A 23179-nucleotide genomic window follows, 5' to 3' on the forward strand; every position below is an offset into this window, starting at 1 on the left:
TATAATAACATTCTGAATATCCTTTATTTTATTTTTTTATATTTTTTTTGGTATTTTTTGGTATTTTTTTTTGTTTTTTTTTTGCCAAGCACATCATTGTGGGGCTTTTAATCAATAACATGCATCCGTCTACAATTTATCATCATTCATCCATCAACATTTATAATAGATATGTTTGGCAAGTATACACAACACACAGCATTAGGACATAACAGACAGACGGACATATAACATACCGTTCTCCTACAAGTAAGGCCGGAGCTTAACATAGCATGCAGATTACAATACTTGACATTATGGACGTATTACCTGCTTAATGATAATACAGTCAGTTAATAATACCGTCAAACGAAGACAAAAAAAGAAAAGAAACAAACAAAAATCAAAGCCAAAACACATATATATCATCACATCTCTGCACAACCTAGCGTACTACCTAACCAACTCTTCATATGGGGACCATAATTCTACAAATTTGGTAATGTTACCAGATTTGAAACTGGAATATTTTTCCATTTCAAATCTGTATTTCAAATTTCTTAGAAATATTTCTAACAGTGGCCTTGTCTCTTGTAACTTACTCTTATAAATATAAAACTTTGCAAACAAAATGATAAAATCCAAAACCACATCTACCTTAACATTGTTCATACACCCAAACAAAATAAATTCTTCTGTAAAAAGAACATTTGCGCGGTAAATACCACTTCTGTTTAACAGTTCTTCCAAGTCAGTCCAAAATTTCCGACTAAGCGGGCAGTACCAAAATATATGTGAAATTGTTTCATTTTCAATTTTACAAAAGGCACAAAGGGGACTGTCAAGAATCTTTTGAACAGATAGCCGGCTAGCAACACCAAGAATGCGGTGAAGCAGTCTGGTCTGGAACCATCTTAACTGTGTGTCCTTAGTTGTTTTGAAACACTTATCAAAAATCTGTTTCCAGTTCAGGTTGTAAAAATACATATTCCATCTGTTCATGCCTGCAGGGTTATCATCAAATTTTGATTTCAAAAGGACTTCTTTAATTGCCTGTTTGCCTCTACAAATAATCTGCCAGGGTTTATAATCCCTAATCTGAAAACCATTCAACGAATCAATTTTTACTTTTCTCTGATATTTTCGTAGTGACTTAATCACTCCCTCATAGAATAAAAAATTAGTTTGAACAAAAGGAAATTTTAACCTAAATTCTTCAAAGGTAAAGAAATTTCCATTTAAATGTAGCAACTGATGGATAAACACTACATCATTTTCAATCCATTCCTTATTTATTATTGTACCGTGGTCTCGTATAATGTTCAAATTGTAATGTATACATTCGGAAACAAAATCATTCACATTAATTACCTCGCTTAAGGAACAGCATTTCTTATAATGTTTCAAAACATCCTTCCAAAAACTGTTACCACATCGTTTCATTAACACATTTACATACTCGGCACCCACTTTAAATAAGTCTTTCATTCCAGGTATCATATCAAAAATAAGCTTTTTTACATCAAATTCAAACATCTTTAGTCTGCGAATCCAATTTATCTTTACTGATGCAACAAAAGTGTAAAATGTCAATCATATTCAGACCACCACTGCAATAAGGTCTGCAAACGACATTACGCCGAATCTTTGCAGGTTTACCATTCCACAGGAAGGAATAAAAGGCTGCATTCACTTCTCGTAAAAACTCTTCGGGTGGGTCTGGCAATACAGTTAATAAATAAACCAATTTTGAAAGGACCAAAGTTTTCAAAATTGTAATTCTACCGAATGGTGTTAACTGTCTTCTGCTCCAATCGTTTAAAATTCTTTTAATCTCTTTTAATTTTCCTTCATAATTAATTTCCAGAATGTTGCCGGTGTTAGTTGAAAATTTGACTCCCAATACTTCAAAGATCCCAGGGTCCCAACAGAAGTTCATATCCCTCATATATCTTTCTTGTGAATTTCGCTTTCTTCCAATCCAGACAATTTGAGTTTTTTCATTGTTTATTTTTAATCCGGAAAATTTAGAAAATTTCTGTAAAGTTTTAACACATTCAACAAACGATTCCTTACTGCCATCCAAATAAAGAGTTGTATCGTCCGCAAATTGAGACAATAACACTTCCTCGTTGTTCAATTTCAATCCTTTTATCACAGAATTATTACGTAACATTAATGATAGTATCTCGGAACATATTAAATACAAATATGGTGAGAGGCTATCGCCTTGTCGGACGCCTCTTCTTATATTAAACCAGCCAGAATATTGGCCATTTACTGTAACACATGTCTGTATATCTTGGTAAAAAAACTCGTATCCACTGTTTTACATCGTTTCCAAAATTGAAAAAATCCCATGCCTTTTGTAAAAAGGGCCAGGGCACACTGTCGAACGCCTTTTCAAAGTCAATTGCAAGCAGCAAACCTGATATATTTTCTCTTTCAGTAAACACCAACACATCATACAGCAAACGTATATTGTCTCCGATAAATCTTCCTTTCATAAAACCTGTTTGGTGTTCACTAATAATCTTAGGTAGCATTATTTTCAATCTATTCGCAATACAGGATGAACAAATTTTATAGGATATGTTAAGCAGGGATATTGGCCGCCAGTTCTTAATAAATTGTTTTGGCTTGTCTTGTTTCGGAATGCATGTAATAATGCCTTGTTTCTGTGTAACGGACAATTCTCCACATTGAAATCCAGCATTTGCAGAACGCAGCAGAAATAATCCAATATCCTGGAAGAAATATTTATAAAATTCTCTTGTAAACCCGTCAGGTCCTGGGCTTGTTCCGTTTTTCATTTTCCGTAATGCTGAGCACATTTCAGTATAGGTAAGATTCCCCTCAATATTATCTCTGTCTTCATTTGTCAAAACGGGATGTGTTTTTTCCATAAATAGTTCCTGTAAATCAACATCTTCTGTTGGTTGCAGATTATACAAATCTTCGTAAAACTATTTCACGTTTTGCAAAATCTGTCTGTGTTCAAATATTAATTCACCAGTGTCGCCATTTTGCAAAAAACTCATGGCCTTATTCTGATAGTGGCGGTTTTCCATATTACAAAAGTACTTACTCGCCTTTCCTCCTTCTAACTGCCACCTAGCTTTTGATCTTATCAACATACCATCAATCTTTTTCTTCCTCAAGTTTTCCAGCTGGGTATTTAACATTTCAATCAGTAATAAGGAATCATTGGTCACATTATTTTCTAATAACTGTAGTTTCATCATTAATTCTTTTTCAATGTTTACTTCTCTTTTTTTCTTTTCGGAGGCGTAGGCAATTGTCTTTCCCCTAATTTCCATTAATAAGGTTTCAAAAAATAACTGATCGCTTATTCTAAATTGTATTTCATCATTGGGTATTAAATGTATACCATCCATATCATACACTGGCAGTGCGTAAAACTTCTTCACATCAATAATTAGTTTCTTTATCTCTTTAACATATTCACTATCAAACATCAGCGAGTTATTAAATTTCCAAAAAGGTCTGTCTCTTTTTATGTCTTCTGTCTGTAATGTAAGTGTTACTGGCGAGTGGTCAGATCTATAACCACACTCAATGTCACAATTTACCTCCATCAGCAAATTACTTGACATCAGGAAATAGTCCAATCTCCCTTGTTTAAGGGAATTAAATTTCCTCCATGTATAACGGCGTCTATCGGGGTAAAGGTCCCTCCAGACGTCTATCAAATCATAAGGATCCATCATATCTCTTATCTTTTTATATTTAGTCAAGTTTTGACTAAATATGTTAACATCGAGGGGGAATCGAAACAAGGGTCGTGGTGTATGTGCGTGCGTGTGTGTGTGCGTGTGTGTGTGTGTGTGTGTGTGTCTGTGTGTGTGTGTAGAGCGATTCAGACTAAACTACTGGACCGATCTTTATGACATTTGACATGAGAGTTCCTGGGTATGAAATCCCCGAACGTTTTTTTCATTTTTTTGATAAATGTCTTTGATGACGTCATATCCGGCTTTTCGTGAAAGTTGAGGCGGCACTGTCACGCCCTCATTTTTCAACCAAATTGGTTGAAATTTTGGTCAAGTAATCTTCGACCTTCGACGAAGGCCGGACTTCGGTATTGCATTTCAGCTTGGTGGCTTAAAAATTAATTAATGACTTTGGTCATTAAAAATCTGAAAATTGTAAAAAAAAAAAAAAAATTTATAAAACGATCCCAATTTACGTTTATCTTATTCTCCATCATTTGCTGATTCCAAAAACATATAAATATGTTATATTCGGATTAAAAACAAGCTCTGAAAATTAAATATATAAAAATTATTATCAAAATTAAATTGTCCAAATCAATTTAAAAACACTTTCATCTTATTCCTTGTTGGTTCCTGATTCCAAAAACATATAGATATGATATGTTTGGATTAAAAACACGCTCAGAAAGTTAAAACAAAGAGAGGTACAGAAAAGCGTGCTATCCTTCTTAGCGCAACTACTACCCCGCTCTTCTTGTCAATTTCACTGCCTTTGGCTGCCATGAGCGGTGGACTGACGATGCTACGAGTATACGGTCTTGCTGAAAAATGGCATTGCGTTCAGTTTCATTCTGTGAGTTCGACAGCTACTTGACTAAATATTGTATTTTCGCCTTACGCGACTTGTTTCTTGACTGGGGTCGATTTACATTACATACATCCTTTATGTATTAAAAAAAATAAATAAAAAAAAAGTTGATGAAAAATTGTGTTTAAAAAAAAATACATAAAGGATAGTCAGAATGTTATTATATAACGTCCCCGCGTGTCCCCGCGTGCAGTTTAACTGTCCCCGCGTGTTTTAGACACACCCTGATTGATCCCAATGATGTTTGTGTTTATTGACACAATAATGGTATACATATTAACGACAAAAATGCTCCAGTAAAGTGATACATCAATTGAAGCCAACACGGTCTTATTCAACAACTGCAGGAAGCTGCAGATTACCGTGATTTCGCCCGTAACATCATGCGGCATTCACACACAGAAAGCAACGAAATAAAGTAATCATGAAATATTTTCAAAATCTTCAAAACACAATTCTAGTTTAGTTCGAAAGGCAATTCATGAACTTGCAAATAAAAATCAAACACCAAAATCTTATTACATAAAAGAGGTGTCATGTGAAAATGTAAATAAACAAAATAAGAATTCTTCCAGAACAAAGTTAGAAGATGAACAATGAAAGTACATTTTGTCAGCATGCACAGACGGTCTGTTCGGAGAGCAGTGCGACCAGACGTGTAGCGGTCACTGTAAGGACAATGACACGTGTGACAACTACTATGGCACGTGTCCGGCAGGTGAGATAAATATGTCACGTGTGTGGCTATGTTTCATGACAGTAACTTTGATCCGTGACATGATTATTGCGATCATTTATTACCCGAGATACATTCATGTAAGAAGCTGCAAAATGGGTTGTAGCACTGTTTTAATGTAAAGTTGTTTTCCAAACAAACACCCATTTTTGTTTTCATTCGATAACATTGCAACGGATACCTCAACATATGTTTGCGTAAATAACATATGGTTGTTACGAAAGCATGAATATAACTAAACGCGTTAAGCCATTACCAAAATATTTGCTGGTCCAAAAATTCCGGAAATATTAGTGGTCGGTCTAACTCATTTGCGTTGTGTCGGAATTGGACGTCCGACAGCTGTGCTTTGCGTTGCCGACACATTGGAAGTTACGATCCGACGGATATCACGAATTTGTAACGGTGTGAACGGCCCCGCTGACCAAGGGAAACAACCCCCGCAATAAACGTCTACCTGTATACAGTGGAACCATTCACTGTAAACAGTTCCTTCACTTCAATTGTTTGGAATCATTTGATTTTTTTGACGGTGTGCGACCCACGTGTTTTGACTTTTCCCAGATGGCGGATCGTTCTGCTACAAGACGTATTAACTTGAAAAGAGTGCTAGAACTTGTTATTCAGGACGGTTCTGTTCTTGACCTCAGTGATGATGATAGTGGAGATGATATTTTAGATTCCGGTGAGGAGTTTGTGCCAATGGACTATGATTTGGGTGATGATTCGGACAATGAAAGTGTCGATCATGACATTGTGTATGATGAACCCATGACATAGAAATTGTTTTCGTTTCTTTGCTTCAAAGAGGTAGTTTGACTGGATGTGAAGACAACAAAAGGTATGTTCTTTCAAATGTTTCATATATTTTCTAAAAGAGCAAGTTTCGAACTTTGCAAAAATGTAAAGTAGGTAAAGTTATTTTGTGTTGTTGATTTTTATTTTATTTTTTAAATGGGTCAAAATCGTGCGCCGGGAGGGAACACGAGGGACAATTTTAGACGCGCCCCGAATGCTAAGCGTATGTGTCTTAAACTCTTTGTGTGTAAGTGCGTCAGTGGGTGCATATATATGTGTGTGTGTGTGTGTGTGTGTGTGTGTGTGCGTGTACGTGCGTGCGTGGTTTGCGGATAAAACGGTATGCTTCCACAGGCTGTAGCACAGGCTCCAGAGGCGGTGACTGTAGGTGCGGCCACTGCAGAGGTGATGCTGACTGTGACGTCACGACGTTGAGATGTCCTTCTGGGTGTGACAAGGGATGGGACACAGAGTTCTGCAATCAAAGTAAGAGCACCTCATTATATGTGGACTTAATGAAACAAGGAGAATGAACACCTGATAGACTTCTCTTTGCAATACTATGCCTTAGTGAAACTTTGCGGTCCAGATTTAACCCACTCCGCCCAAAACATTTGAAATAGGAGGACTTTCACTGACAATAAAGCCTTCGGCTGATGATGAGACAACAAAGAGTGAAGTTAAACTCAACAATAAGACAGGTCTAGATATTTCCATAGTTTATTAGTAATGTTATGTCTGACATCATATTTGCGTTATTTTCTAACGACGTAGGGCGCGTAATATAAGCGTTCGCTGGAGTTCGTGTCCCTATTGTTTATCGCTATATAATTGTATCATTTTTTAATCTAATAAAACATTGTTTAAACCAAGACAGGTAACCATTTAAACAACTCAAAATATCACAATGATGACATTTTCCTTTTTGGAATTATCAGCTAATCAGTTGTTCTCTGCGACTTTTAAACAATTGAATGTTTAAACGATGTGGTGACCACAAACACTGAAAGTCATACTGATAATGAGGATTATTTGTTGCTGTATTCAAGGTTGCCCAGCTGGTACTCACGGCTATGGCTGTAGAGAGCGGTGCGGACAGTGTGCAGACAGTGACACGTGCAACACGGTGACAGGCCTCTGTCCCAATGGATGTCAGCCTGGCTGGCAGGGAGACAACTGTAAACAGAGTGAGGATCGATGTTCTTCATATTTTCTTCGTCTCAAATCACTTACGATTTCGTGTCAATTTTAGGACATGTGTCCGCACAAAACTGGTTTGACGGTAATACGTCAAGGAGTTACTAAAATGTACCGTTTTTTGTCTCATTGCTCGTGGAAACGGCCACCTTTTATCGCTTCTGAGAAAAATGAAATTTACACCGCTAAGCGGCATGCCGTAGCGTCATTGTTAGACAAGATACATTTACAAAACTGTTTGTTTTGAAAACAAACTTGAGTGCTCTTCCCAGTGACATGCAAACCTAATCAGTGTTGGTTGTTCTGATGTTTTTGTCGATTTTAACGATGGCATCAGGCTTGTGTGCATTTAATATCGGGGCATGTGCTTGGGTTCTCTCTGCATACACACTACCATGTAAAATTAAACTGTTTGCTGAGCATGGTATGACAATGAATGGCCTCCCTAGCCATATGATTGGTGTATTAACGACGGTCTCGCCCCAAAGACATGCAATCAAACGCATCTGCCTTGCTTTTTTTAAAGCTTTGTTTTTTTTTTATGACGGATGGTAATAAGCACAAATCCATCGTGTTGGATATTACGTCTGTGACATGGAATTCGAAAATATGAACACATTTTGTAAGAGTGCAGAATATGTTGGTATTATCAAAGCTGATGTGTTGTTATCTTTTAGGGTGTGCAGACGGATATTACGGCCAGAGATGTATGTCCCGCTGTGGTGACTGTTCTGATGGCGAGGTGTGTGACAAAGTGAACGGTACCTGTCCCACCGGATGTCAGCCAGGGTTTAATCCCTTTGATCGTCTGTGTAAAACAGGTAAGAGGAGACATGACACTAAAGTGTGTTTTGTGTGTGTGTGTGTGTGTATGTGTGTGTGTGTGTGTGTACTGATGTGTGTGTGTGTGTGTATATATGTGTGTGTGTGCGTGTGTGTGTGTGTGTGTGTGTGTGTGTGTGTGTGTGTGTGTAGGAGGAATGATTATTGCGGTTACGTAGCATATGGAAACGGTGAGAAGCGTTTGTAACAGTCATTGATCCCTCGGAGTATCTTGATTTTTCTCTCGTAATAAAAAGAATGAGTGCATGCTGCTTTTTATCGAATAGATCCGACGGTCGTGTATTCACAGTGTAAATTACGATGTTTACAGTCATAGGAGCCAGGGGCGGATCTGGGTTTTGAAAGGGGGGGGTGCAAAGTTCTTTTTTTTGTGTGTATCTTATCAGCGAAGGCGCGAAGCGCCGAACCGATGGCGCGAAGCGCCGAGCATGCTAGGGGGGTCCGGGGGCATGCCCCCCCGGAATTGTTTTTAAAAAGGAAGCAAAATTGTGCAATCTGGTGCAATCTGAGCGTGTAAAGTGCTATTTTCAGGTGATACATTTTTCTTCTTTTTTTTTTTTTTTTTTTTTTTGTCCCGCTGGGGGGGGGGGGGGGGTGCAATTGCACCCATTTCACCCCCCCCCCCAGATCCGCCCCTGGGAGCGTCTGTTGTTATTTCATCATTCGCTGATATTTCTGGAAAAATGAATTTGTCTGTATTTGTTCAGCCTGCCCACTTATGCGATATGGCGCTGAATGTGCACACCGATGCGGACAGTGTCAGAACAATGCCTGTGACGTAGTAACTGGACACTGTGACGCCTGTCAGCCAAAACTGCTACACCCATTGTGCCAAGGTCAGATGTTTTCAAGATTTTTTTCCTTAAGGTATTCTTGCTCATCGAAAGCTTTTTGGCACCCCAAACTCCTGTATAATAATACTCTTCTCCACTAAAAATGCGAATGATAAATCTGACTATTTCATTTCGAACATTGAATGCTTGCAACGGACTTAAACGTTCCAGTGCAGTTACAATCAAGAATGTTGTCAACGTTTGCGCAACATTAAAAAGGTACGTTCCCTTCATCTTGTGCGTAGTTATCTCCTGTCCACAAAGGCCTGGCCGTACTCAAATGTGAATACCATTGTTCTTTCTCGTCATCGATATAAACAAGAAAACTAACAACCGTTTTTTTGTGCAAATCAAAGTATCCACAACGAGAGACCGTATTCCAGTAGAGAATCAAAGAGATTCATGCACGTTCACCATGCACTGATGGTTGGAGAATGATTGCATGATCAATTCCTAAAGCATATGCACTTTTGTTCAGTTTGTGCAGGGAAGATGTACGGAGCTGAGTGTGACACGCCGTGCAGTGTGCAGTGTGGTGGTGATGGATCCTGTCACAGGAACAACGGCAGGTGTCAAGCAGGATGCGCTTCAGGATACCTTTTGGGATCAGGATTCTGTGACGAAAGTATGTTTTTTTCTCTGGCTGTAAAAATGACCGTGTCTTTGATTGTTGACTAGCTATGAGAGAAAAAACACACACACACACACACACACACACACACACACACACACACACACACACACACACACACACACAATAACACACACACGGCTGGAATTTACGTGTGTATGTCTGTATGTATGTATATTTACTCCTATCAGAAATTGTGCGTGCTTCTCTCTGTTTACTACTTAGTCTTCACACACACACACAACACTCCAACCAGGCACAAAGACAAGAACACGGTTACAGCCCTTTGCCCATGTACCTCTATTGAAATACTCAATCAACACAACATAAACATATTATTTCCCATGCATTCTACAAATCACTCTCACTCAACATAAAGGTTTCTATTTCTGTCAGGATACAGAAATCTAGCTGCACAGAAATACACACATGTTACTTTCTCATGCAGTCTATAATTCACGTGCACACACGTAGAACACTTCAAGCTTTGTTCCGTGAGAGCCTGTCTGTCTCACTACATACGAAGTCATTGTCTCAGGCAATACTTCTGTCAATTGTCATTTCTGTTACACACAGATAAAAAGTCACGAACGCTCTACGTCTCGTGTTTGTTAACTTGGGGAACTTATCTCCGCACAGCTCTCTCGCTGGTTACGTCTTTCCAGTCGTACTCACACACATACAGTGATACGCACTGGTCCACACCACCCACGCAAACTGTCTTCGCGTGGTGGAATGGGACGGGGTCCCCGTTCTTCAGCGCTTCACGCTGACTCCCTCCTGCGCTCCCGAAACTCACGGCTCAGGACGCAAAGGCGGAACCTCCCGTCTCGTCTCCCCACTTCCGCGACCCACTCGGCCCGGGATGCTAAAAAACACAAGTTTAAACTACCATAAGTCTCCATACCTGAATAAACTTTTCTACTCAATAATACTGCCGTTCTACCGTCAACTAACTTATGCGGTTACAGTATATACACCCGCTTACTCATAAGCGACTTCATTTCTGAAAAACATGTAAACATTCTCTTTTCAACAATGGCTGACAACAGCGCACGCTTTTCAGCCAATTCACACATGACTCTCCTGGTCATTTCTCAAGTCAATATTTCCGAGCAAAATAATATCTCCGAGCAAAATACAATTCAATAAATACCTGTAAACACAGCAGTTGAATCCTACGATTCAATTCCGCGGCACGAGTCCCAACGACCTCCAGCGCCCGGTGAGAAACTTTACCAAAAAGAGACCCGTCTTCTTCCTTCAACGGTCTGTAAAGCTCTGCTGTCTAATGTCTCTACAAACGCGACCTCAGTCAATACTCTTCTCTGATTGGTTACATCTCACACATGACAGCACAGCACTGTGCGGTGCCTACTCAAAGTTTGTGGACCATGAAATTTTATACACCTGCGTCACATAACTCCAATACAAAATTATGTACAAATCCGTTTGTCACACACACACACACACACACACACACACACACGTACTAACACACACACACACACTAACACACACACATACACACACATTCACATACATATACACGCAAGCACGCACGCACACACACACACACACACACACACACATACACACACACACACACACACACACACACACACACACACAAACACTTGCATACAAACACACACGCAAGTACATAACCGCATACGCGCGATCTAGAGTGATTGCATCGATTTTTTTCACTGACAACCTGTAAGTATATGTGTGTGCGGAAGGATGATTGCTTAATAGTATTTCAATTACCCCTCTCTCTCTCTCTCTCTCTCTCTCTCTCTCTCTCTCTCTCTCTCTCTCTCTCTCTCTCTCTCTCTCTCTCTCTCTCTCTCTCTCTCTCTCTCTCTTTCAACCTAGGTTTTTGTAACAGGAAGAACAGCTTGTTTGGGTTGTTGGTGATGGTGGTGGTACGATTTTGATTTTGATTTTTTTAAAGAAACATCGATACAAAGGGAAGAGAGTTCCTTGATTAGAATACTATACTCTGGATGTCCACTAACAAGCTTAGACTTAACTGTGACAAAACAGAAGCCATTCGTTTCACCAAATCCTCCCTCTCCTCCTCTCTCTCTCTCCCTCCTTCTATCACTTTGGGCAGCAGCACTATTGAATTCTCAGACTCCGTCCGTGATCTTGGCATCTTTCTTGATAGCGATCTCTCCATGAAACACCATGTTATGAAAGTCTGTCAGTCCGCTTACATCGAGCTTAAGAGAATAGGTTCTATCCGCCCATACCTTACCGAAGATGCCACCAAGACCCTTGTTTCCTCCTACATTCTTTCTCGATTAGACTACGGAAATTCTGTTCTCATTGGCTGTCCTCAGTCTGTCATCCATCCTTTGCAGCGCGTTCAAAATTCTGCAGCCCGGCTTGTCTGCAAAGCCCCTCGGTCCCAGTTCTGTTCCCCCTTGCTAAAGAAACTTCATTGGCTCCCTGTAGAGCTGAGAATCCAATATAAGTGCTGCTGTATCTGCTACAAAATAATATCTGGCTCAGCCCCATCCTACCTGTCTGACCTGTTCACACTCTATACACCCTCACGATCCCTCCGCTCCTCTGTAGACACTAGAATATTCCGTCTATCTTCTTTTAGTCGCAAACAGCACGGCCAGAGAGCCTTCTCCCACTTGCTGCCGTTGCGTGGAACTCTCTCCCTTACTCTATCCGACACTGCCAAACATTCTGTTCCTTCAAATCAAACCTTAAAACACACTTCTTCACTCAGTATTTTGATTAATTTTATTTCAACATGGTGCATTTTTGAATCAGGTGTTTGAATGTTTGAATGTTTTGCCTGTGTTAGTATGCTTGCAGATTGTATTGATGTAGTGTTTGAGTTTCGTTGTTCACTTGTGTGCTGAATGCTGCTGCACATGCTTTTGCTTTGCTTTGTATGTATTATGTATGTTTGTCATTGTAAAGCGCTTTGAGAATGTAAAGCGCTCTATAAATCTCCCATATTATTATTATTATTATTACATACGTATACCTCACAAAGAAAAGCATGGTACAAAAACAAACCAACTGACATGCCGATTTCTCTCACAGAAACGAGTGAGAGCAGCCCCAACCTTGCAGGCCCAGTTGCTGGTGGTGTGTTTGGTGGACTGTGTGTCATCACTCTCAGCATTCTACTTGTTGGGCTGTAAGTGTGGACAATTAGCAACTTTGAAAAGACGGGTTTGATCAACCAACCACAAACCAATCAACAAACAGAAACAAAAACAAAATAAAATTTAAAGTAGAAACATTAATATAAAAAGCAGAAAAAAAGATCAATGAAGAAGGATGCTCCCCGCCAACAACAACAACAAAACAAAAAACAAAAAAAAGGCAAAAAAGAAAGGGTTGAAGCAGCCTGCATGCAACTGAGATCAAAAAGAAAAAAAAGAAGGTATGACAAACAAGTAAAAATCGAGTAACAGCAGAGAGAGATTGCTCGTATCTACTACCGTAGTAGCTTTCGTTGCCGTTAACGCTGTCTGAGTTCATCATACATTGTGTCAATGATACACTCTTTAAAAAAAGTTAAGGATCACTTTTTTACAAGCACGCCACACAAAACAGACAAGACCGAATTCTTTCATTTTTTTTGGATTATATAATTGAACAACCAAGGAGTAATGACAAACAAAGCAAAGATCGAACGCGGCAGCGACAATTTAGCGAGAGTGTGTCAAACGTGACAATCCTCGAAAATGGAATTCACAACAATGTGAATCGGTGTCACTGAATAAAGCGTGTGCTCTCCGTTGTGTGCCAGGCATTCAACACATCGTTGGCGCATGGAGTGGATCAGGTTGCGTATGAATGCTCTGGGAACTCCATTCCACTCCTGCTGGAGCCATTGCAGCAGTTGACCCAGATTGGCAGGAGGAGGGTGATGTTGCTGTACCCGACGACAAAGCTCGTCCCACATGTGCTCTATGGGGTTCAGGTCCGGGCTGTTGGCTGGCCACAGCATCCTGTTTACAGCTGCAGAGCGATGGGGAGGTGCGTTGTCATCCTGAAGAATCGCACGAGGGCCGATCGCTTGGAGGGCTGGAACGACCAGGGGTTGCAGGATCTCATTCTGGTAGCGGACACCGGTCACGTTGCCCACTACATGGTACAGAGGTGTCCTTAGACGTGTGCTGATCCCTCCCCAGACCATCACAGAGCCTGCGCCAAAACGCTGTCGTTCCCGAACAGCGCCTTCTGCGAAGCGCTCTCCGCGACGCCTCCACACTCGGATGCGACCATCAGCAGGTTCCAAGCAAAAGAGGGACTCATCTGTAAACAACACCTGAGCCCACTGCTGACGTTGCCACCTCACATGTTGAGTGCACCAGGCTCGGCGAGCTGCTCGGTGATTAGCAGTCAGGGTTGTTCCTCGGACTGGACGCCTTGCACGCAAGCCAAAGTTGTGTAAGCGGTTTCGGATCGTCTGACCACTAACAACAGTGTTGGTGGTAGCTTGTAGGCGTTGCCTAATGTTGTTTGCCGTAGCCATTCTTTGTTGCATGGCCTACCTCTAAATGAAGCGATCCTCTCCTTGTGTGGTGACTCTAGGCCGACCAGAACGTTGTCGCTCCTGCACTCTTCCAGTTGCGTGGAATCTCTGTTTTAGTCTGATGATGACAGAGGGAGCCACTGCAAGCCTCTGGGCCACTTGCCTGGCAGCAACACCGTCTTGTAGCCATCCTATTGCCCTTCCTCTATCCAAATCGCTCAGTTTTCTTCGTGGGGGCATGTTGCTACTGTGCATAATTGTGTCAGCGTGTCAACCTTTAAACACAATCTGGTGAGCGATGTTCATAGCCAGGACCCTGTTGTAGCACGTGCATCACAACCTTTTGCCTTGGCATGCGTTCCGCAAATTTCATGGGGCTATAAAAAAAACACCCTTTTTCTTCCAAAATGCAGAAGGTTTTGAGAAGTCCCACAAAGGGAAATAACTCTGCCTGCCAAACAAAATTCTAGGTCAAAACTCAATGTTCATTTGTTAATTCAAACACATTAATCTTTTAATTATTATGTCGATGTTTAATTTGTTGGCAATTTTTTATAATTAGATCCGTTTTTTCAACCGATCCTTAACTTCTTTTGAAGAGTGTACATAGGCATCATGTTTAAGCAAAGCGTTTGACATTACATTGTTAAATTCTATTGCAACAGGAGTAGACCCAACGATCTAGAAAATATATCCACAACTCACAATGACAGTTCTAAAGGCATTTGGGATCCAGAGATGTTGACTTCCGGGAAGCTACATAAAATACTTGTTATGACTAATATGCCAATGCAAACACTAAAAGTTCGTTATACGCAGATCTTTACCGACTTATCATTCCATTCCATTCCTCTGAGTTTTCAGCACGTGGTTTCTATTGCAATAGTGTACTACTATAATCATATCATTGCAGACTGATAAGGCGATCCAGAAGGCGTTCATCGTCAGAGACAGCGAGCCCTCGTCAAGCATCTGCTGATCAGAGTAAGACAGTACATTGAAGTGTATCATCATCATCATCGTCATCGTCATCGTCATCGTCATCATCATTATCATGAAAACAAAGAGAAAATCATCATCATCATCATCATCATCACCATCACCATCACCACCACCACCACCACCATCACCATCCATCCATCCATCCATCCATCCATCCATCCATCCATGCATCCATGCATCCATCCATCCATCCATCCATCCATCCATCCATCCATTACCATACCGTAGACCATTTTTGGAAACAACTCTGTCAGGGTTTTCAGAGGTCTGGTTGAGAAAGAGCCCCTTTTACTTGGGCAAGCTGTTTAAAACGAGGCGGAGTATGTACCATGCTTCCGATTGGCTTTATCCTCCAATCGGGACGAACAATTGCTTGAGGTCACGTGAGTTTAGGAAAACACACGTTCTTACAGCGGACAATTCCAGTGATCAGCAAGCTATTGGCGGCGAAGCATATTTTGCAAAGAAAAGGGTATCATATTACGCTCTCTCTGCATAACATACACATCAGATTTGTTTGTTCCTTCCGATCGCAGGATGATGACCTTCCTTGTTTTGAGACGTTTGTCCAAGTAAACGGGGCTCTTAATAATATACCCTACCAAACCGCTGAATATTCTGACAGAGTTATTTCCGGAAAACGTCTCTTCGGAAAGGAAAATCGGGTACTTAAAACACATTGCGCAATTCATTGCATTTGATACAAATTCAGTAAATTCGCCATCAGAGTCTTTGGGAAAACGAAAGAAAGTTTAATTTAAAAAGGCACGACAACAGCCAGGGCGAAATCTATACTGTTTCTATTCACATTATTTTGACATCCCTAATTGCGCTTATAATTACCGGATTCATTATTACATGTTTGATAAACTTCATGTTCTAGATTTCGAATCTGGAGCTCCAGTTGGACTCAACGGACAAGTGACTCCGCCAGAGGAAATAGGGAGTGCAGGCGTTGGAGACGCAGAGGAGAGTCATATCTATGACGAGCTTCAAACTCCTGATGAGAGTGACAGAGCCCCACCCAGGTGAAAAAGTACCACAGTTTACTATAGTAAAAGTACTATAGTATACCATGTTTTACTATAGTAAATGTACCATAGTATACTATAGTACAATAAAATACTTTGGTAAATGTACCATAGTATACTATAGTACATTGTGGTAAATGTACTATAGTATACTATAGTATTTGTCAATGTACCATGGTATTTTGCTCACTTTTTTTTCAAAATGTACAATATCGTATACTATAGTATACTATAGAATACTATAGTATACTATAGTATACTAAAGTAAATGTACAGTGAAGTACTTTCGCCGCGGTACATTTGTACTATGGTACTTGTACTATAGTTTACTGTGGAAAGCGTGGTATTTGGACATGGATATGCTGTTTTGCATTTTGGAAATAATACACTGTTCCATTAAATACATGCATTAAAGAAAGCCACCATTGCACATCTTTCTGGAATTCGCTAGAAAGCTTTGCTTTGTGCCGCTGCTGCTGAAGGGGTTTTATTGTGTCCAGTATCCGCCGCAGAAAGAATTTTCCTCTTCTGACAGCTTGACAGGCCCAATTAAGAGAACCCGCGATGCTTTGAAGCTGAGTTTTTGTCGCGCGCTTCTTTCCTCGAAATTGCAGTAGTCGCCGCCGCAGTTGCTGCAGTTTGTCACTTCCAAGTGACAGAGTGTTGTTCCGCGTGTCGATGTCGACTCCAAGAAATGTGATACGTTGGGTGGGCCCCACCACCTTCTTCCAGCTAATGTTGAAGCCTAGTTCCCTCAATAATCTAATCAAAGAAAATAACATGTCGTTGCACTCCTCTTTTGTTGCTGCTACGAAAAGAAAATCATCTATGTGTGCTAACACACCAGGCATGCCTCTCCTGGCCATGCACCTGCGAATTGACTGTGAAAGTCTATGGAAATGTGACGGTCCTACATTGCAACCAAATGGAAGCCGACTGTCAAACAAATAAGTCGGTATCTTTTCACCTTTGAAATGCCACTTGAGTCTCGTTACACAATAATCATCCGGACTGATGCACACTGAGCGATATGCGGACTGCAAGTCGTCTTTAGCACACCAATAATCTGTCTTCGCTAAGGCACACGCATCAGAGAATGTTTGAAACTTCACCGACTCAGGGATGGAATAATCGTGCATTGCCCTACCTGTTGGTTTGCTGGCATCATGAATTAGCCTAACGCTACCATCTTCTTTGGGGATCGCGGCGAGTGCGCTTACGACCGTTGGCTTCTTACTTGCCACTATATAATTTCCTTTTGCTATTTGATCTAACAGTTCTTGTTCTACCACGTCGCGATGATCGTACGCTGATTTATGATTGCTTTGTTCTGCTGCTAGCACACATGTTTTGTTTTTCTGTTACCCGAAAACCGTGCTGTATACCGTCTAACAAAAAATCTCTGTCACAATCGCCTTATAGGACTGAGTGCCACCTTTGAGATTTTGCACTAATAGATGCATGATTTCCTAAAAACTCACAGTTATGAAGATCTAATTGAGGGAACTGGCTGGAATAGGTGAGGCCTACCGTCACGGGGGATAACCGGTCAAAGGCCAAACAGAAGCCGAAGGCCGCTCATGACACGTGTGAAGGCAAGTTTTGTCTGTTTTCTAGGTATTGTTTGATTTATGTCGGGATTTAAGGTAAGCTACTGATTCAGCGATGACTAAATTTGTTTCTCGATGCATAAAAAGTCAGGGAGCGATTGATATTTGCCCGTAAATAGCCTTCAAAGCTGAAAATGTCCGCGATCGAGCACCGGAAATGGCTGTTCGATGGGTTTTGCAAGTAGAAATGTGCTTTATTTCACCAAATCAGCTCGTATTTGGTGTGGGTACGGGATTCTAGAGGACGAAGGAGTCATAAGATGTGCAAAGAAGTGCTATTTGGGAGTAGAATAAATCTTCCGAGACAGTAGACAAGAGAAGGTCATATTTGAGAGATGCGCGTAGGCCGATTGTCTTTCCGACAAGCGAATGATACAGCAGATTAATCATTCGTTTTGACCAGAAACCTAGTCTCTAGTTTTTATGAATGAGTTTTTTAATTAAAACAATCACGAGAACTCTCTCGCTTAGCCTAATGGCTGTTCGATGGGTTTCGCAAGTAGAAATGTGCTTTATTTCACCAAATCAGCTCGTATTTGACATCGGTTTGGTATATATATATATATATTTTCTAATCCTACCGCGAACTGGATAGCAGACGCGGCACGACTGTTGCACCACACTTTGAAGTAATCCCACACTTTGAAGTAAATTACTTCAAAGTGTGGGGATGTGCCCCACACTTTGAAGTAAACCCATGTTTTACTTCAAAGTGTGGGGGGATCTTCCCACACTTTGAAGTAAACTCAGTTTTTACTTCAAATTGTGGGGGGATCTTCCCACACTTTGAAGTAACTTACTTCAAAGCGTGGGACTTTTGCATCGCCTGTTTGAGCCTGATGATTTTGTCCAAAAAAATGGCAAAGTCTTTTGGATGAGTGAACAGAAAAAGTGAGCGAGCCAAGAAACATAGTGATGTTTGTTATCAGGCTTTAAGCAATGTCCCATTGTTGAGTGTGACGAAAACTCGTGGTGACGATTTTAAAACATGTTGGGTCACGCATGGTCCAATCTTACATGGTCCAACCTTACATGGTCCAACCTTACATGGTCCAACCTTACATGGTGCAACCTTACATGGTCCAACCTTACATGGTCCAATCTTACATGGTCCATATATATTATTGGACCATGTAAGATTGGACCATGTAAGATTGGATCATGTAAGGTTGGACCATGTAAGGTTGGACCATGTAAGATTGGACCATGTAAGATTGGACCATGTAGGGTTGGACCATGTAAGATCGGACCATGTAAGGTTGGACCATGTAGGATTGGACCATGTAAGATTGGACCATGTAAGGTTGGACCATGTAAGATTGGACCATGTAAGGTTGGACCATGTAAGGTTGGACCATGTAATATTGGACCATGTAAGGTTGGACCATGTAAGGTTGGACCATGTTATATTGGACCATGTAAGGTTGGACCATGCAAGGTTGGACCATGTAAGGTTGGACCATGCAAGGTTGGACCATGTCAGATTGGACCATGTAAGGTTGGACCATGTAAGATTGGACCATGTAAGGTTGGACCATGTAAGATTGGACCATGTAAGATTGGACCATGTAAGGTCGGACCATGTAAGGTTGGACCATGTACGATTGGACCATGTAAGATTGGACCATGTAAGATTGGACCATGCGTGACCCAACATGTTTTAAAATCGTCATCACGAGTTTTCGTCACACTCAACAATGGGACATTGCTTAAAGCCTGATAAACATCATTATGTTTCTTGGCTCGCTCACTTTTTCTGTTCACTCATCCAAAAGACTTTGCCATTTTTTTTGACAAAATCATCAGGCTCAAACAGGCGATGCAAAAGTCCCACGCTTTGAAGTAAGTTACTTCAAAGTGTGGGAAGATCCCCCCACACTTTGAAGTAAAAACTGAGTTTACTTCAAAGTGTGGGAAGATCCCCCCACACTTTGAAGTAAAACATGGGTTTACTTCAAAGTGTGGGGCACATCCCCACACTTTGAAGTAATTTACTTCAAAGTGTGGGATTACTTCAAAGTGTGGTGCAACAGTCGTGCCGCGTCTGCTATCCAGTTCGCGGTAGGATTAGAAAATATATATATATATATACCAAACCGATGTCAAATACGAGCTGATTTGGTGAAATAAAGCACATTTCTACTTGCGAAACCCATCGAACAGCCATTAGGCTAAGCGAGAGAGTTGTCCTGCTTTCCCTTGAAGACAGGCGTGGAGTATGCCCAGGTGAAAAAGTACCACATAGTATACTATAGTAAATGTACCGTGTACTATAGTACCAATTTCATAGTACTATAGTATACTATAGTAAATGTACTATGGTACTGTGAAGTAAATGTACCATGTACTATAAGACAAACTTTAGTACTATAGTACGAAGTACTTTGTACTATGGTACATTGTGGTACACTGGGGTACTGTGAACAACACTATGGTACTTTGTACTATAGTGCATCAATTGAAAATGCAAAGTAATAAAGCACATTTCTACTTGCGAAACCCATCGAACAGCCATTAGGCTAAGCGAGAGAGTTCTCGTGATTGTTTTAATTAAAAAACTCATTCATAAAAACTAGAGACTAGGTTTCTGGTCAAAACGAATGATTAATCTGCTGTATCATTCGCTTGTCGGAAAGACAATCGGCCTACGCGCATCTCTCAAATATGACCTTCTCTTGTCTACTGTCTCGGAAGATTTATTCTACTCCCAAATAGCACTTCTTTGCACATCTTATGACTCCTTCGTCCTCTAGAATCCCGTACCCACACCAAATACGAGCTGATTTGGTGAAATAAAGCACATTTCTACTTGCAAAACCCATCGAACAGCCATTTCCGGTGCTCGATCGCGGACATTTTCAGCTTTGAAGGCTATTTACGGGCAAATATCAATCGCTCCCTGACTTTTTATGCATCGAGAAACAAATTTAGTCATCGCTGAATCAGTAGCTTACCTTAAATCCCGACATAAATCAAACAATACCTAGAAAACAGACAAAACTTGCCTTCACACGTGTCATGAGCGGCCTTCGGCTTCTGTTCGGCCTTTGACCGGTTATCCCCCGTGTACCGTTGTGTTGTCAGTTCGCTGCGCTGTATCCTAGGCACTGGTGTTTGCTGTCGCCTGGTGGTCTTTGCCGGGGTGCTCTTTTCCACATGTGCCACACACGTCACGTGTTCGAACCTGCAGCGGGACCCGTAGAGGCATGTGCCTTTGTTTGTGTACTGCAGGCACACCTCCTTCCCACTGGGTCCCACAGGTCGTCGAATACCGCCGCTTCCCATCATCGTGGCCTTGCCGCTTTTGTTGCCTAGAACTTGTTGGGTACGATCACGGAGAATCACTGTGGACAGGTGGGGGTTGGGGGTCCCCCAAGCAAACCCGCTGGTAGCCTGGCGCTTCCTGTACTCGTCGTCGTACAGGAGCACCGACTGCCAGGAGAATCTTGCGCCGAGCCCGCCCACCATCTCCGTATACCCGAGGTAGGCTTCGTGGTCGAAGTCCGGTGCATTCATTAGTTTTGCCATTATTCTTGCATTTGCCACGATCCAGTGGCAGGGGGATACTTTGTCCAACTTTGGTTTGTTGGCCAGCTTGAGCGTGACACCTCCCCCGAGTGTCACCTCTTCCTCCACTGCCATAGAAGCCGACGAAGTCAACAATTCTTAAAAATGTCTCACCTGGTGAAGCGGTAGACTTTATGCCCATGTTGCCAAGAAGGCTCTGGAGCGGTGCCACTTGGTCGGCAGCACGCAACGGCCCTCCCCCGTACTTCTTTTGCAGGTCTGCCACTGCCGCTTTTAATTCCACTATGTGGCCTCTTTTTAACTTGAGGCTTTCCAGGTCCTTTTCTACTGCATATTTCAAAGCACTGATCTGAGGGTTGTGAACTCCTCTTTTTCGAGAACCTCAACCACAGGTCGGGGCAGATTCTTTGCCCATGAAGTAAAATTGAACTCCATTTTTGCAGAACTAAAAAAATCGCTGAACTTGCTTGCTGGCCTCTGCGCTGCTACTAATGACCTCGGTCCTCGCTCTCTCTCGGACTCCCTTATCTGTTACCATTATTTCATTCCAGATGCTCTCCTTCACTCATCACCTCCCCCCTACCCTCCAACCCTCTTCCATCCCCGCATTCGTTCCCACGGGACTCTGCTATCACTTCCTCCTGCATTACCTCCACACACACCCCCTCCCTTTTGCTGCATATCTGTCTCGTTTAAATAGAGTTTATGGTTGCTGACCGCTCCCTCTAAACTCACACGAAAATCCTTGTCATTCTCTCTCTCTCTCTCTCTCTTTCTCTCTCTTTCTCTTTCTCTCTCTCTCTCTCTCTCTCTCTATCTCTCTCTCTCTCCTTCTCTCCCCCTCTCTCCCTCTCTCTCTCTCTCTCTCTCTCTCTCTCTCTCTCTCCCTCACTCCCTTCTCTCTAATTCAGAGACACCAACAAATTTGTTTATGTTAAACTTCAGGGTTCAGGGACGTTTTTGGTAATGTTGAATAAATACTAATAAATTCATAGTTCACATAATCTCTCAAGGGTATTTTTTTAATTCTGGGGATATTATTTGAAGTACTATCTTAAACATCTGTTGGGTAGATTTCTGGGAATTGTTGTGCACGTACACACACACACACACACACACACACACACACACACATACACACACACACACACACACACACACACACACACACACACACACGCACGCACACACACACACACACACACACACACACACACACACACACACACACACACACACACACACACACACACACACGGGCGCGCACGCAATTACCTCTTGATTCCTAGTTTGCTGAAAAACACTTGGTCAAATGTTGACTAAATGTAAGAAAAAAACTAAATAAGAGGAATAAAAAAAGACTAAAGCGACTAACAGCAGCGGAGAGACATGTTTAATAGTACTAGTTACCTTCGTATTAGCTTGCATTGAGGCAAATGCTGTCTGAGATCATTATACATTGTGATCATCAAGATAAAGCATCATATCCAAGCACAGAATTTAGAAGGAATGTTAAAGTATCCCTACACTTATATCCAGAACGCAGGATGACAGTTGTCAAGGCAACGGGGTTCAAACGATGTGGACTTCTTGGGAAGCTAAAAACATTACTTGGTATGGCCACTATGCCAGGGTAAACTCTGAAAAATCATTATGCGCAGATCTTTACCGACTTGTCAATCTAACCGAGTTTCAGCACGTGGTTTCTGTATTAATGTGTGCCTTAATCGTTGCAGACTGATAAGGCGATCCAGAAAGAGTTCATCGTCTGAGACAGCGAGCCCTTCTCAAGCATCGGCCGATCAGAGTAAGACAATACATTGAAGTTTATCATCATCATCATCACCATCATCATCGTCATGGGAATTGT

At 41.4% G+C, this 23179-nt stretch overlaps 1 protein-coding gene across 1 annotated transcript in view; it reads left to right on the top strand.

Annotated features, from left to right (window-relative positions):
• LOC138964791 (cell death abnormality protein 1-like) overlaps nucleotides 1–23179 on the top strand; it is a 29524-nt gene that overhangs the window by 1188 nt on the left and 5157 nt on the right. Inside the window, exons 2-11 of the mRNA XM_070336838.1 lie at nucleotides 5201–5302; nucleotides 6473–6604; nucleotides 7168–7305; nucleotides 7993–8136; nucleotides 8866–8994; nucleotides 9470–9616; nucleotides 12695–12791; nucleotides 15052–15122; nucleotides 16024–16168; nucleotides 23046–23116. Coding sequence (XP_070192939.1) covers nucleotides 5201–5302; nucleotides 6473–6604; nucleotides 7168–7305; nucleotides 7993–8136; nucleotides 8866–8994; nucleotides 9470–9616; nucleotides 12695–12791; nucleotides 15052–15122; nucleotides 16024–16168; nucleotides 23046–23116 — 1176 coding nt within the window. The remainder of the gene's footprint in view (nucleotides 1–5200; nucleotides 5303–6472; nucleotides 6605–7167; nucleotides 7306–7992; nucleotides 8137–8865; nucleotides 8995–9469; nucleotides 9617–12694; nucleotides 12792–15051; nucleotides 15123–16023; nucleotides 16169–23045; nucleotides 23117–23179) is intronic.

Source organism: Littorina saxatilis, linkage group LG4 (genome assembly GCF_037325665.1).
Source record: "Littorina saxatilis isolate snail1 linkage group LG4, US_GU_Lsax_2.0, whole genome shotgun sequence".
Lineage (NCBI taxonomy): Eukaryota > Metazoa > Mollusca > Gastropoda > Littorinimorpha > Littorinidae > Littorina > Littorina saxatilis.